Here is a 15,337-nt window from a genome sequence, read left to right as displayed (position 1 = left end):
AGCAACGAGTACACTTGTAAAAACACCGCAAAGAAGAGTGATGATCACCAAGTTTTTTTTATGTACCCATACAGTGTATAAGCCAAAGGGCACTCCGAGTGCTAAAGCAAAGGGCCAACCTACTATTCCTCCAGTCAAATATGATATTATCGCCAAAACAGAGTACTTTATATGACTCCCATTGATATAAGACCCCTTGAATGAATACAAAGCGAATGAAGTTCCTAATAAAACCCAATCCATAGCGTATGATGAAGGCAATAAGGCACTAGAAGCATGCCCCATTCCTGCTGATACGCTCGATATAAGAAGAAACCATCTGGCGACATCACCAGAAATATTGTATCGAAGACTTTTGAAGCAAACAATCTCACATAGAGATGTAAATCCGCTCAAAGCAACGACCCTTATAAAATAAAAGTAGAAGTATGGTGGAATCTCATGATGCGTTAATGCGACGTAATCTCTCAAAGGCGACGTAATGAGGTAGTACGGAATGAGGTAGAAGTATGAGCGAATTGAGAATTCAGGAGAGTATTCCCATGTCTGCTTTCCAAATCCACGGGTCAAAAAATGAAGAGGCTCCCAATAGTTGTATGTTTCATCACAGTCAGAAATTATCATAAATAAGCCACAATACACCCTCATAGAGACGTTCAACAATATAAGGATATAATCAACACAAGAAAGAGCCCCCTTTTTCTCCTTTTCGGCCTTCAGGTTCATTTTGCTCGACACCATCACACTACGTGTCAAGTATGGACGCAGATTACGTATGATGAAAGTGCGCAAGATACACCTGTATGGATTGTGAAATCTATGTAGCTGGTGAGCTTATGTGAACTACAGACTATCCTTTAGCAACATCGAATCTCGAGATGGCCCAACACCAACCCACTTAATTGGGACCTCCAAAAATTTCTCGATAAACTTAAGGTATGCCTTTGCGTTTGCAGGAAGATCAGCAAAGTCTTTGATTTTTGAGATGTCGGCTTGCCATCCTGGCAAAGTCACGTACTCAACTTCGACGTTTGCAAGTTTCAACAAGTCCTCTGGAAAAGAATTTAATTTCTGCCCCTTATGCCAGTAAGCCACACCAACCTTGATATCCTTAAAGGAATCTAAAACGTCTAACTTTGTGATGTTAAGGTGCGTATATCCGTTGATAGCAGTGGAATATTTTAACACTACCAAATCCAACCAACCGCATCTCCTCTTCCTTCCAGTAGTCACACCGAATTCAGCGCCAACGTCTTGTAATGTTTCACCGATTTCGTTTAATTGCTCAGTGGGGAAAGGTCCCTCCCCTACCCTGGTTGTGTATGCTTTCACAACACCATACACATTACGTATACTTCTTGGAGGAATCCCGAGACCAGTCAATACACCACCAATGCCTGTTGAGGACGACGTGACATAGGGATAAGTTCCAAAATCGAGATCAAGCATCAATGCATTTGCACCTTCCACAAGAATTTTTTTGTTAGATTTGATCGCGTTTTGCATGAAGTCAATAGAATCAACTACAAACGGTCTCAAAGCTTCCTTGTATCTCGCATACCTGTTGAGCTCCTCCTCAGTATCGTAATCGAACTCTCCATAGCGCTTGTATCTGGAGTTAATAAGACGATGATATCTGACTGTGAACTCCTCCCATGCACCAGGCTCATCTGAGACCAAGTGATGCACTCTTATTCCCGAACGTGACGCTTTCGTGGAGTACGTTGGTCCGATACCCTTTCCAGTTGTTCCAATGGATTTCTTTGTTTCAGAAAGCTCAGCCTCTTTCAACTTGTCGGTTCTTTGGTGGAAATCAAACACTAGATGAGCACGGGAAGAAATAAAGAGCCTATCTCTTCCGTTTAAACCTTTCTTTTCTAAGTTCTCTAATTCCTCGAAAAGAGACGGCACATGGATAACCACTCCAGATCCTAATAAATTCTGGCAATTGGGATTAATCAAGCCAGAGGGAAGCATATGGAAGTCATACTTCACGTCATTGACAACGATAGTGTGTCCAGCATTATTACCGCCTTGACATCTAGCACACACATCGATATCGTCACACAAGATGTCAACCAATTTACCCTTGCCTTCATCGCCCCATTGGGCGCCTAGCACGACATCACACATCTGCAATATTCCTATGCTTACTTAATAGAAAATCTTTGAGGCCCGACACATCTTATCCAAGACAAATTTTTGAACTCAACTTGTCCTACACATAAGAATCACATGAGTCAACCAATCAATGTATGAGTAGACGGAGTCAAATGCATACAGGAATAAACGAGTTACTGCTTTTCTATCAAATGCGTTGTATCACTAAAGTAGGCTATGTCTTTAAGGAACACGGGCTTGATCAAAAAGTATTCAACATGTAACATTTCTTGATTTAATGCGATTCTATATAGTTCAACGATTCTATGCGTTCAACTTGGCCAAAATAGCATCAGTGAACTCAGTGGTAGTTGACGTACCACCGATATCTCTTGTTCTCACCTTTCCTTCGGCAATGACATCATAGGTAGCTTGCGAAATCTTGTCTGCATGAGTGTTTAATCCCAAATGCCTCAACAACATTGAGGCAGACAAAATCATGGCAGTTGGGTTGGCTGTATTCTGACCCTTGATGTCCAAGCCAACGTGTCTGCAACCAGGCTCAAAAACAGCGTACTCTCTTCCGAAGTTCGCACCTGGAACCAAACCAGGACCACCGATCAACGCGGCACCAATATTCGAAAGAATCGATCCGTACAAGTTGGGAGTAACTAACACATCAAATTGCTGAGGCTTGGCCACTGCTTGCATTGAAGCATTGTCAACAATCAAATCGTTTACCTCTATACCAGGGTAATCTTGACCAACATCTTTGACAGTTGTTCTGAACAATCCATCACCCAACTTCATGATGTTTGCTTTGTGGATCGCGGTAACCAATTGTCTGTTGTTCTTCTTTGCGAAATCGAAGGCAAATTTTGCAATTCTTTCAGACTTGAATCTAGTCATGATTTTCAAGGATTCAACGACACCAGGAACAGACTGATGTTCTAATCCCGAGTATTCACCTTCAGTGTTTTCTCTCACCAATGCAAAATCAATACCATCCAATCTTGATTTTACACCTGGAATGTTCTTAATCAAGACTAATGATGCGTAGATGTCCAACTCCTTCCTCAATGCGACATTTAAGGATTTGTTGGTCTTATTGGTTGGGGTATACAAAATTCCCTTCAAACCAACCTTATTCCTTTTCAAAGAATTCACAGCTTCAGTGACTCCTTGGTTGTCTTCACTCAAACCTGAGACATCAACAACTTCCCATTCAATAGGTACTCGCTGATCCTTAAAAATAGTCTGGACAGAGTCGGTGATTTCTTTACCAATACCGTCACCTGGAACTAAAGTAACAGTATAAGTGCCTCCATATTTCTTAGGCAACACAGACTCAGGAGAGGCAAATGTTGCAAGAGTACGTGCCTAGAAGTTAGCCTCAATGTTCTCATTAACCTTCGAGCAATGGTCATTCACGGCAAAAATTTTAAGGGGTGTCACAGGAGAAGTTTGAGACGCTCCTTTATAGTGAAGGTCGGCTTCCAAATTTTATAAACTAGGAAATACATACGCTTCTGGAAAAAGGTCTCAACATGTTTAGTGAATAGTTTTGTGATCAAGTTACTGAAGAACAAACAATTGGGATACTCAGTTTTTCCGTACGATTTAATTTTCGCTATGGAAAATTTCGCGCGAAATTGTTCGGACCCGAGAAACATTTTGATTGGCTATGCCTACAAGCCGACTGCTACTTGCCATCGATTTCTTTAGAGACAGAAGAAATTTCCCATTTCTCGTAACGTCATCAAATGATTCATCATAAGTCCCAATCATGACTAGGGACTCCTGAAAATGATATCTTTGTGTACGCTCCAGTAGCTCAAACTGCTCGCGGAGTCAGCTTCAATTTCCTTGCTTCCAAGATCGCGCTTGCATAACTCTGCGAGAAGTGCATCATGGTCTCTTTTGGAGTAAAATGCTCTGCGCATAAGCTGTGTTGATCAAATCCTCTCCCTTTGTCTTCTCCTTTTATTTTTTATTTTTTTTTGTTTTAATTATACTTACTTCAAACTTAAAATTTTTAGAGCGAAAACACATTTGTGAGATGCCCGATTAGGCATGGGCATGATGAGTGCGAGAACGTAGAAATCCAATCAGAGTAGTAACTCATGTACGATTGAATCCTGCGCTGACAATTGATACAATTTACGTAAAAGAAAGTGAGTATGATAGATAGCGAAAGGTATCAAAGGTTGAACGACTCAGGAAAGAAAAGAAAGAAAAGAACAAAAAAAAAAAAAAAAAACCTAGAGAGTAAGTAGTGACCTGTATATATATTGTCACACATAAAGTATTTGATTGTCTTGATATTCCCTCCTCCATGAAGAAAACATAATGTGGAAAAACTTGGCCAAGACATTACACAAAGAGCTTTTGATAGCTCATCAACGCCTCGAAGTCTCGCGTAAACAGCTTGAGCGCGAGAAGAGAAGAGCTCGTTTGATATACGAAAAGTTTCAGTTAATAAAGCAACGCAAGTCTTATGCTCAACTTGATCGAGAGCTCGCCAGGCTTGACGACAAAGAATTTGAGATAGACCCTTTGAATGCAGAGAAGGCAAAGAGCTTGATGAGGAATTCGAATGATATCAATAACTTAAAGAATGTTGTCACATATCTTCAATCTCAACGCATACATGATGAGCTTTTAGTGAGGTACAACCCTGGCTTGCTGATGAGCCAATCAGAAAATGTGAAAAGGACTGCGAATATGGTAGGATTAAAAGCACCTGAGTAAGTATCCATCATTGGCAATATGATTGTGCTTAGGCGATCCGTTTTAGGGCAGGTTGAAATGGCATAACATCCACATTATCTCTCGATCTCTTCAACTTCGTATTCGTCGTCATCAAAGGATCCTCACTTTGTTTTATTTTGTTGTTCTCAATGAAAAATTTTTTTAGATTGTCGACGAGCAAGACATCGTCATAGTACTGGCGATTGAATAAGTTTAATGATGCATCATCCATTTCTTGATTTGCTTGTAAAACACTGCTTAGGTATCTACAGCTTGCTTCAAAATCCAAGCCATATCTATCCATCAAAAGCAGTAGTGAAAGAGCAATTAATAGTGAATTGGAGACATTCCACGTGTTGAATTTGTGAGATACACATAAAACCCCTGCTGAAGTATTGATGCCAGTTATTAATCTCAAAAGTCGATTTATTGTGAAGAAGAGCTTCAATGGATTACCATTTATCGTCGGCGAATTCAACTTCAACACTGAATATTGATTATCAGAATTGATATAGTAGTGGGCATTTTTGTTATGATGGTAGAAAAAATTCAAGTAGTTTTGGAGTGTCTTATTGAATCTTTGATGGATATCGTGGTATACGGGAAGGTCTTTAGATAACGAAGGGTCGAGATTCAAGACAATCACATCGGATGAGATAATAGGTCGTTGAAGATCCAAGAATTCGACGAAAGAGTTAGACTCGCCGCAATTAATCACCACTTTTATATTTTCACCTGCGAGAAAATCCTGATCAAGTAGAGAATTGTAGTTCCCCAAAAAAATGCCTGGAGTCAAGCTCGTGTGAGTTTGTGGCTTGTAAATAACCATACTTCAATTACTTGTGCGACCGGAGAGCTTGAGAAAGTATGGAAAGACCCGGAGTAAAGCAGAATGTGATGAATGAAACTAGCAGATGACGCACCAAAATAAAAGGACCTTGAAACTTATTGAAACGCCGAACCACCAGACGAAGCTCAAGTGGGTGATGTATAGCCATTCATGATGGAGGCAAGGCATATATATATGTCGCTTATATGTAAGAGAAGCTTGTGCACACTCCGCGCCGTGAGGGATACTTCGTCAGACAGAAAGAGAAGGCATCTTCGCACTATTCTGGCGTTCTGTATCGTGTGCAGTTTTCTTTCCCTTTCGTATCCTTTCTGCCCAAAATCCAAAGTTCTCATTCTCTTGTTGACCCCGTTCGATGCGATAATTAATCTTGATATGAATATTCTTTGATAATGACTCTCAGTTTTTAGGGTGATTTCTCTGATAGTAGGCTTTGATGATGTATTCTAAATCGTAACTTTTGCGTGTCCTCTCCACGTTGCAATACAACATATTCTGAAAGCAATATTAATCCGCGCATTCATCTGTGCTCACTACGCTAATATCATCATGATAAATGTCTTGAGACCAAGTCTCTTCAGATCTTCAATAGCCTTCTCTTCGGCTTTAGGGTTGGGCATAATGCTCAGACCAAGAAGAATTATACGAAATGACACCCCGGCTGTTCGTTCACCGCTCCCTCAATCGGCGCCAACCAAAGAAGCAAATCGGGGTCTTCAAATAAAGCGGGAAGATCAAACGTACAGAGACTTATGTATCGGTTCAGTCTCGGGATTACTTTTGGGCTCAATTGTGGGTAAGTTTTCGACGCTACTCGTAGCACTTTCATTGTCAACATATCTATTGCTCCAATTCTTTGAGAACAGAAACTATATCTCGATACCATGGAATAAGGTTTTTTCGATAGGTAATCATCGTATCGATCTAAAAAACTTGTTTTTTAAGCGATTGAGTTTTAAGCTTTCGTTTTCTGCAGCTTTCTTGATTGCAGCATTCAACATTTGACGCTTGAATAGCAATGAACTTATCTATTAATATGCAACGTTTATCTAATTGTAACCCATATTATTTCGGATCATATATCAGCCATGATATCGAAGGAACCCGTTCCAATATTCGCTAATAATCCCATAACAATCTTTGCTGAGGGCGAGTCTAGGTCTTCCTTTTCACCATCAAGAACTGCCTTCGTCAAAAACTGGCAGGTGGTCTCATAAGACATTTTCTTAAAAGCTGATGTCGAGGAGTCGATACCTTGTCTGTTGAAGGCGCGATATGTTCCTTCTCTTGTCATCATGTCTGCGATCAAATCTAGATGGCGAGTCGAGACCGAGATCGCGTAAGTAGAGAACACGTTGTTTATCTCGTTGACAATTGTATTCCTGGCAGCCTCAACACCATAGGTCTTGAGAACTGCAACGATATCATTAGATGTAATCGCGTTAACGTCGATGAAGTCATCTTGATCCCACATAGCTTTAAAATTCACACCTTCAGTTGTCAAGGCACGAACACCATTATCTGGCTGAGGACGAAGACATCTACCGATATGAGCAATTTCTCTCACGACTACCTCACGACATAAATCCTCGATGATGTTGACCATCAATAGCTTTTGAACATCACCAAGTAATTCGATATCAAACTCACACCATTGTCCTTTCTCATCATCGAAATTGTATTTCTTGATGTAGTGATGCGAAGAGATGACTTCAGCTTGTCTGTCTCTTGCCGATTTAGTCAAAGCGACCTTAATTTCGGGCTTTTCCTGAGCTTCAACATCCATAAGATTATCATTTTCCACAGAATCATCATCGGAGTCAGATGCATCAGACTCATCAGAATCACTTGAGTCTTCCATTTCGTCGTTAGATGTTTCTTCAGCTCTCCTCATGCACTCCACTTCGTCTTCATCTGGCTCTTCATAAGAAACAGCTTCTTTGGAGTTGGATTTGATTTTGTGATCGGTAGCATCACCATCTTCTTCGCCATCACCCTCAAATTCTCTCCTGGTAGGGAGCGCGGCATCAGTTTGAGATTTTGGCAAGGCTTTACCAACCACGGGCAAAGTAGAGCTCTTTATCTGCGATTTTAAGTTCTTGTTGATCGCCAATTCCAACTTATTCAAAAACTTGGAGGAGATTGTTTTCTCCAACTCTTCTTGAGAAATGTCATATTCATCAACATATTCCTCTTTTGAAAAAAAAGTGATTCTGACTCTATAAGCTCTGTGTGAAGACGAGCTACCTTCCTCCACCCCAGTTGTTTCCGTAACGACAACGTCATCGATGAACTCACTGAGGAAGACCTTTCCGATTGACTTGCAGAAAGCGTCTGCCATTGCGTTATCGACATCAGGAAGAAGCGGTAATGACATTTGTGGTGTTGCAATAGAGGCCGATGCGGTCATGATGATTTCTCTCATTCTAGGAATACCAAGAGTAACGTTAGCAGCACCATGACCAGCGAAATGAAAGGTGTTAAGAGTCATTTGTGTAGAAGGCTCTCCGATAGATTGAGCCGCAACAATTCCAACAGCCTCTCCGGGGTTTATAAGAGACCTCATATATTTAAGTTGCATCAAGGCCTTAAATTTCTTCTCACTGACGCCTTTGTCCAGTGATTTTGCAAAAAGTTGAGGATGCTCCTTTGTGAAAGCATCAAGCTTGTCCTGAAACTTCTCAGAAACAGAGCCCAAATACTTTGAAGGATTGTATACCGAAAGCACAGGATCGTACTTTGTGCTTTGTTCATAATGACGAGACAGTGACGTCTTCTTCTGGTGCTTCCTGGCTTTCTTCGCATAAGAGAGAGCGGTTTCTGTATTCAAATGGCCAGCCAAGTCACCCGGATTGTATCTGCTCACTAATGCATCATAGTTCTGCAAGCAGAATTCGAATTGATTCATATGAGACTGTTTAGTAGTATCAATGGCATCACCACCGTAAAGGAATTGGAGCAACGATCCGTCTCCATCTCTCACCGAGTTGTCGTACGCAACATGAACCCCCTCTAACTGTTTCGTGAGACAACGCTGCAAATAACCCGAACGTGATGTTTTGACGGCCGTATCGATCAAGCCCTCTCTACCAGCCATGCAATGGAAATAATACTCCTGTGGTCTAATACCTGAGTAAAAACGGCCCTTGATGTAACCACCCGCACGAGCATCAGTCTCAAATGGTTTGAATGACGGCAATGTCTTCCCACTAACCATCACAGGAACTCTTCTGCCTTCCAATGCCTGCTGACCTAACAAACACATGATCTGGGACACATTAACACCGGATCCTTTTGCACCTGATAAAGCCATTGCTTGCATACTATTGTAAGGAAATCTTTTCATGGTTCCTCCTGGTACACACTTGCCAACAACTTGAGATGTAATGGCGTTGACCTTGGACTGAGTAATCGCATCTAGAATACCAAGCTTACTATCATCTCTCAAGATTTCTTCAAGTCTTTTGAGCAACTCGCGATCATGATTTGGCGTCCCAGCATCTAAATTCGTGACTTCACAAGCTGCCGCCCTACCAATGTCAACCGATTTTTTGAGGATCTCACTTCTCCATTTGTTACCTTCGTCGGTGAGTCGCAAATCGTCCATTCCACAGGTGAATGCTGTGGTCATGATGTAGTTGGTGAATAGCCTCCCAAGAACTGATAATGCCTTACTAGCAATTGCAGGGCCGTAGACCTCATGAAGCGAGTGCACAATTCCATACTGTGCTGCACCATACTGCGATTTGTCCAAAATACCGCATAATAACTCTCCGTTTTTAAAAATAACCCTGTTCTCCTGTGATCCATTACCCCAATATTCATCTTTGACTTTGTTCTTTGACTCAAGATTGATACCTGGAACGCCTTTGGGTTTAATATTCAATAGTATTGTAGTGATTACCTGCTTACCAGTCCACAATGGCTCAGGTTTAAAAATTGTGGGGGGCACTGTCAAAATTCGAGAACTTCCACCTGTGTGTCCGTCTTCAGGTCTAATGCATCCATAAATGAGTTGTTGATACTTCTCTCTGGTAAAAAAAGTATCCTTATTGGTCAACCATACACCAGCACTTATGTGATCCTGAATCAAACCTCTTAAAGGAGAACCAGATGTGGGTGTCAAATACTGCGAATCAGTATTAGCAAGGTTGAGAGCCTCAGACTTTGCGTTTTCGTTTTGAGGAAAATGCATGTTCATCTCATCGCCATCAAAATCAGCATTATATGCACCGGTGTTCGCATAATGCAAGCGGAGTGTTTTTTCACCTGGCAAAACTCTTACTCTATGCCCCATCATCGATGCCTTATGTAAGGTGGGTTGACGATTCATAATCACAACGTCTTTGTTTTTGATGTGTCTGTAGACTTTTTTGTTGAGACTAGAATGACCGTTAGAAGGAGTAAGAAGTTGATTCGCAACAGTTTTTCTTTGTTCAAGAGACATACCAACCAAGGAAGTCATGTATCCGTCTTCATTCTGAACTTCAACCGCACCAGGCCATTTATCGGGACCATTTATGACTGCTTGTCTCAATTCCCCGACATTATGTGCTGTAACGGGTTCAGGGTAGGTAAGCTTTACAGCAAAGACAGGTGGAACTCCGATCTCATTTGTCTCGAGATTCGGATCAGGTGAGATAACAGAGCGAGCAGCATAATTCACTCTTTTTCCCATCATGTGTTTTCTGAATAAACCTTCCTTTTTTTCGAGTGCCTGTTTTATTCCAGGAGTGGGTTGCTTGCCACCCGTACTGTTCATATTCTTCGAGGAATCAATGAAAACATTCACATCGTTCTGTATGGTGACAAAGGCGTTCATCAATCTATTGAATAGAAGCTTTCTGTTTTCGTTGTTTGATGCCTTCTCTTTCGAGAAGGATGCCGCGATTTGGTCGTTGAGGTCCCTTATCAAGATACAAGTTTTCAAAATGTTTGATAATAGCTCGTTCTGTGCGTTTTCATGGATCTCATCGCCGAGCTTTGAGGGTAAACGGAAACGAGTTGCTGGCACAATAAGCGCATGTATGAAAAACATGTCTGCTCTTACTGTACCCGTCGACGTTGGCCTAGAGTGAAAGAGCTTCTGCATGATTTCTTGTTCATTTTGAAAGACATTTCTCAAAATATACCTCACTTCTGTGGATAAAACATACTTGGAGCCTGACTTAGGTTTGGCAGATGGCATTGAGGGAGTATTCTGAGAGGAGCCTTTTTTGAGTGCGTCCGGACGATTGCCGCCCTTGACTCTATTGTTGCTCTCTTGCTTATCCGTCAAGGGGTTTTCAAAAATTTTAACAGCTCCATCCTTACGAAAGGTAGGCGAAAACATTCCACAGTTCTCACATTTTCCTCGAGACAAAATTTTTCTGTAAAAGTCTGCCACTGTTTCCTTTCTCACTTCTCCAACGGTTTCAGTCACGACTCCTTTTGCGTCTGTGCGTCCCTCTTTTAAAGCTGACATAATTGCATTCTCCACAAATGCTGCCAATTTCTCTTTTAATTGGGCAGCTCCAGCAGAATCATGTGGAGAGTTGTCGCTGCCCTCTTCATTATCATCAACACCATCTTTGACAGTCATATCCTCAAGTTCTTGACACTCAAGAAGGAGTCCATATTGAATCAAACGAAGCTTGCAAGAGTACTTGTAAACTGCAAGAGAGTTAAGCCTGAGATGATGGCAATAAAGACAAGAGGATCTCAAAAAAAGAAACACTTGATTTAAAAATAAGGGATTGTACACTGGGACGGGTAAGTCAATATGACCTTGGTGCCCAGGACAAGAATGCTCATCAAGCCCACATGTGGTACACAAGTTTCTCAAAAAAGCACCCAAAGCTAGGTCGTACAACCCATTTGCTATGGGATGACCCAAGTTATCAAACACCACAGGATTGGTGATTTGCTTAGCAGACAACTTCCTGATCTCATCAGTGGACAAGATCCCAAAGTCCACCGATGTGATTTCGGAACCGACGGGCTTGGAAATATCCATGGTCAGGAAGATAGTAAGTAATCTTTGCAGTACTTATAAGCTTAAAATTCTCGAGATGCGATGCGAAACATTCAATGCAAAATTCGTATTCCTCATCGAGGCGTGACTTGATATCACGTGCCCTTTATGGAAAAATTCCCTGTACTACTAGACATGCACTATTGTTGCAAGCTCACAGTCCAACTAACGTTTGAGATCTTCGCTAACACCAACCATACCGTAACTTGTATTGTCACTGCTAGCGTAAAGTTGTCGTGAGATTCAGACTTCAGAGCATTTTTAGTTGGATCGAAAGGTAATGCATATGTAGGCAACCGCCTTCGTAAAAACTTGTAACCGAAACAGTGGACTGGTTCACATGTTTTACTCAAGAGAGTAAATTGAGTTGGTCAATACACCAAGGCTCTAGAGTTACAAGATCATATAATAGGGGTTCTCACAGGACTATAGATACGACTAAGAGCTGCAATGGAGTCTGATGAAGTTCTGCCTAGATAGTTTTCATCCTTAGGTGAATTATAGCGAGCTGTAAAAAAATGGTCTCATATTATGCTATGGACGTATTGTTGTAAAAGAAGTCGACATGAATTACCTTTTGAATTAGCGAGAGCATTTCCCTGTTTTTCGCAAGTCATGAAACACGCAAATTTCTTGCAATGCCGCACAGTATTAAACGAATCTTGAAGCTAACATTGGGATCACGGGAGGTCTAGTATCGTCTATTTCATGGACGAATATTTGCTGATTTCCTAGTCTAATGCCTTCTAGATCTTTCTTTTACCATAAAAAGAAAAAAAAAAAAAGCCAAAAAAAAAGCCTTCTCAGGATTTGCAGTAAACAAGAAACTGTACTCAACTTAAATCCCGTAAGACAACAACTTGTGAATAATTCACCACTGACTTCGCTATTTGATTTATTTCACTCCCCACGATAAATTATCATACCCGAAAAGCCAAGGACCAAGAGTATGACGCAAGACAAGCATGAAAAGGCCAATGCAAAATTGTATCGCTAGAAGAAGATTGCAAAGAGTGTCCTCCCTTTGAGGACCAAACCATACCAAAACAAGATTGATGATTGTAAGATTCGAAAATTCTGTGATTTCTCCCAGTTCGCTCCTTTTAACTGCGACAAACTTTAAGCTTGAAAGTATGGCAAGAAGCATTCTACCAAATCCTTTTTCATCTATTGTCGCATAACTCGGATACATCAAGTTATCTGAGGGATTATACTTGGGTAATCTGTGCCTTGGACAAGGCACGACATGAAACAATTGGGGTACGGAGTAAAGAAAGTTCACGATTTGGATGAAGAACAACATCAACAATGTTTTCGAAAAGTGTCCCAAAATACCAACGACAGCGAAGACCATGCCGCTGAAATAGCAGTAGGTATCCCCCACAAAAACCTGGGAGGGATACTTATTGTATAAGTAGAGTCCAGCTGACACCCCTATGAAAGGCATGAGAAAGATGGCTGAAAATAAGTGTGAATCACGGGCAGCCTGTGATATTGATGATGTTGATAGGTAACAGATGTCATTCAATAATAGTAATACGCCTAAAACAATGGATTGTCCCACTTCCAAACCATTTATACCAGCTAGAATGTTGATGGCATTGGGACAAAATATGGACAATGCTGACATATAACCATAATAAAAAATTCCCAAATCAAGGAGGCTTGGTACCGTACTATTAATATCGTAATCAATGGCAAGAGTGGTGAACTTGAGGCCTGTGATGCGAGTGATAAACGAATTTGTCGCTTGAAATACTTGATTGAAGGCAATCAAAACCCACACTCCGGCTGGTGACTTTGTGATAAAGCCAGGGACAACAATTGATGTAACACTGAAGTCCACGTAGTACACTATTAGCAACGGAAGAGAGGCGACTGCTGGCAAAAAAAACTTATGTCTCCAGCGAATATCGAACAAGTCGTCGAAGATGCCCAAGAGAATCGTGCTTAGTAGACACAAGGCTCCACTCAAGTATTCTGCCAACTTATTGTGAGGAAAGAGTTGATTTCCCTGGGAGGTTTTGTATTGTGTTCTATAATTGGCTAGCATATCGTCGTCATTAGCAATTGACGAATACGACACCAAGTACTTGAAAAACACGAATGGAATGATAAGTACGAGCAATATAATATATGTCACGGATGAAACAATCCCCATAGACTCTGGAATCGGTTCTACAGGGCATGATTTGGACATGTCTCGCCCTTGCAAACCGGCCTTCTTGAAGCTTGGGCCTAACTTGGGGATCAAGCGTGCCGTGAACGCGAAGCCAAACAAGCCAAAGGCAATCAGAGTTTGCAATGGATTGTCAAAGCGAACGAGCACGGTGGCCACGCCCAATAGAGCTATTGTAAGCGCAGTTCGCATGGTGAAGAACCGAAGCAGTGGTGATGGACGTAGGCGTGGAAGTGTTGGGAAACGCGCATAAATTAGAGACAATAATGGTATCGAGCACAGCACACGATGCATGTTTTTCAAACTGGTCATGAGGAGCTAGTGCATGACATTAAGTACGATTTTTATGGAAAACATGTCGCTACAGCTTCTTCAGATCAACATGTTAAGGTCTTTGAGTTAGATACTTCGTCGTCTGCGTGGGTACTCAACGATCTGTGGAAGGCGCACGATTCCCTGGTTGTGAAGCTTTCGTGGGCCCATCCAGAATTCTCCAGCTTGAAAATCCTTGCGTCCTGTTCGTACGACCGCACAGTGAAGCTTTGGCAAGAAGTTCCTAGTGAACTTCATGGATCGGGAAGAAGATGGACAAAGTTAGCTACTTTAGCATTCGAGTCATTTGGGCCCATCTACGATGTCGTTTTTGCTCCACCACACTTGGGCTTTAAACTCGGATGTGTTGGCTCTGATGGTATTGTCCACATCTACGAATCAGTTGAGCCTTCCGACTTGACAGTGTGGAGCCTCACGGCTGAGATACCTGTCTTGACGCTGCTGCTCCCTGCCAAAAGTCTTCAGAGTAGCTTCTGTCTCGAGTGGTGTCCAGCAAAGTTCTCTAAAGAGGAAATGTTGTGTATCATAGCGCTAGACCAGGGCTTCGTCTACAGCACGATTTCCGAAGAGGAGGATGAGACTGGTAATGGCCATGATATGGAGAATGATAGTGCTGCACTGACGGCAGATCAAATGTTGAACAATCGTCCACCGGAAGATGTCAATGATCCTAATAATTCAAACTCTGTGGGGAAATCGAATGAAAGAGCAAAATATAAAAGAATTTGTAATCTCCCAGAGCACAATGGTCTCATTCGCTCTGTGAGTTGGGCACCCTCGATGGGAAGGAGCTATCACCTAATAGCTACAGGCTGTAAAGACGGTTACATAAGAATATTTAAGGCCACAGAGTCTAAAGAAGGCGGCTTAACAATTGATCTTGTGGGAAAGCTTGATCACCACAAACAAGAAGTTTGGCGAGTTTCATGGAACAACACAGGCACAATTTTGAGCTCAGCTGGTGATGACGGGAAAGTCCGTCTCTGGAAACAAAACTATATGAACGAGTGGCAGTGCATGAGCGAAATCAATAGTAGCAATCGCCTGGACTTTCGTCAATACAACCCTGAGAGACTTTCTAATTCACAGAAGCAACCCGCTGATCGATGAT

The 15,337-nt window shown here is 41.7% G+C and overlaps 5 protein-coding genes across 5 annotated transcripts; 1 reads left to right on the top strand and 4 right to left on the bottom strand. All coding sequences in view use genetic code 12, as the record gives it.

The window, feature by feature from the left end:
- Window positions 1–843: 843 nt before the first annotated feature.
- On the bottom strand, window positions 844–2,133 carry ADE12 (adenylosuccinate synthase; the record flags this gene model as incomplete). The annotated part of the gene is made up of 1 exon (XM_029036254.2): window positions 844–2,133. The coding sequence occupies one exon, from the start codon at window positions 2,131–2,133 to the stop codon at window positions 844–846; it is 1,290 nt and encodes a 429-aa protein (XP_028889145.1).
- Window positions 2,134–2,424: 291 nt separating this feature from the next.
- Window positions 2,425–3,649, bottom strand: IDH1 (isocitrate dehydrogenase (NAD(+)) IDH1; the record flags this gene model as incomplete). The annotated part of the gene is made up of 2 exons (XM_029036253.1): window positions 2,425–3,480; window positions 3,626–3,649. The coding sequence occupies 2 exons, from the start codon at window positions 3,647–3,649 to the stop codon at window positions 2,425–2,427; spliced, it is 1,080 nt and encodes a 359-aa protein (XP_028889144.1).
- Window positions 3,650–6,776: 3,127 nt separating this feature from the next.
- On the bottom strand, window positions 6,777–11,696 carry RPA190 (DNA-directed RNA polymerase I core subunit RPA190; the record flags this gene model as incomplete). Its single annotated transcript, XM_029036251.2, has 1 exon — window positions 6,777–11,696. One exon carries the CDS (start codon window positions 11,694–11,696, stop codon window positions 6,777–6,779), a length of 4,920 nt encoding a protein of 1,639 aa, XP_028889142.1.
- A 913-nt stretch (window positions 11,697–12,609) lies between these two features.
- ALG7 (UDP-N-acetylglucosamine--dolichyl-phosphate N-acetylglucosaminephosphotransferase) lies at window positions 12,610–14,085 on the bottom strand (the record flags this gene model as incomplete). Its single annotated transcript, XM_029036250.2, has 1 exon — window positions 12,610–14,085. One exon carries the CDS (start codon window positions 14,083–14,085, stop codon window positions 12,610–12,612), a length of 1,476 nt encoding a protein of 491 aa, XP_028889141.2.
- A 96-nt stretch (window positions 14,086–14,181) lies between these two features.
- Window positions 14,182–15,336, top strand: SEH1 (Seh1p; the record flags this gene model as incomplete). The annotated part of the gene is made up of 1 exon (XM_029036249.2): window positions 14,182–15,336. One exon carries the CDS (start codon window positions 14,182–14,184, stop codon window positions 15,334–15,336), a length of 1,155 nt encoding a protein of 384 aa, XP_028889140.1.
- Between the last annotated feature and the right edge of the window lies 1 nt (window position 15,337).

The sequence above is a fragment of the Candidozyma auris genome, chromosome 7 (genome assembly GCF_003013715.1).
Source record: "Candidozyma auris chromosome 7, complete sequence".
Lineage (NCBI taxonomy): Eukaryota > Fungi > Ascomycota > Pichiomycetes > Serinales > Metschnikowiaceae > Candidozyma > Candidozyma auris.
This window is presented reverse-complemented; position numbering and strand designations above follow the sequence as displayed.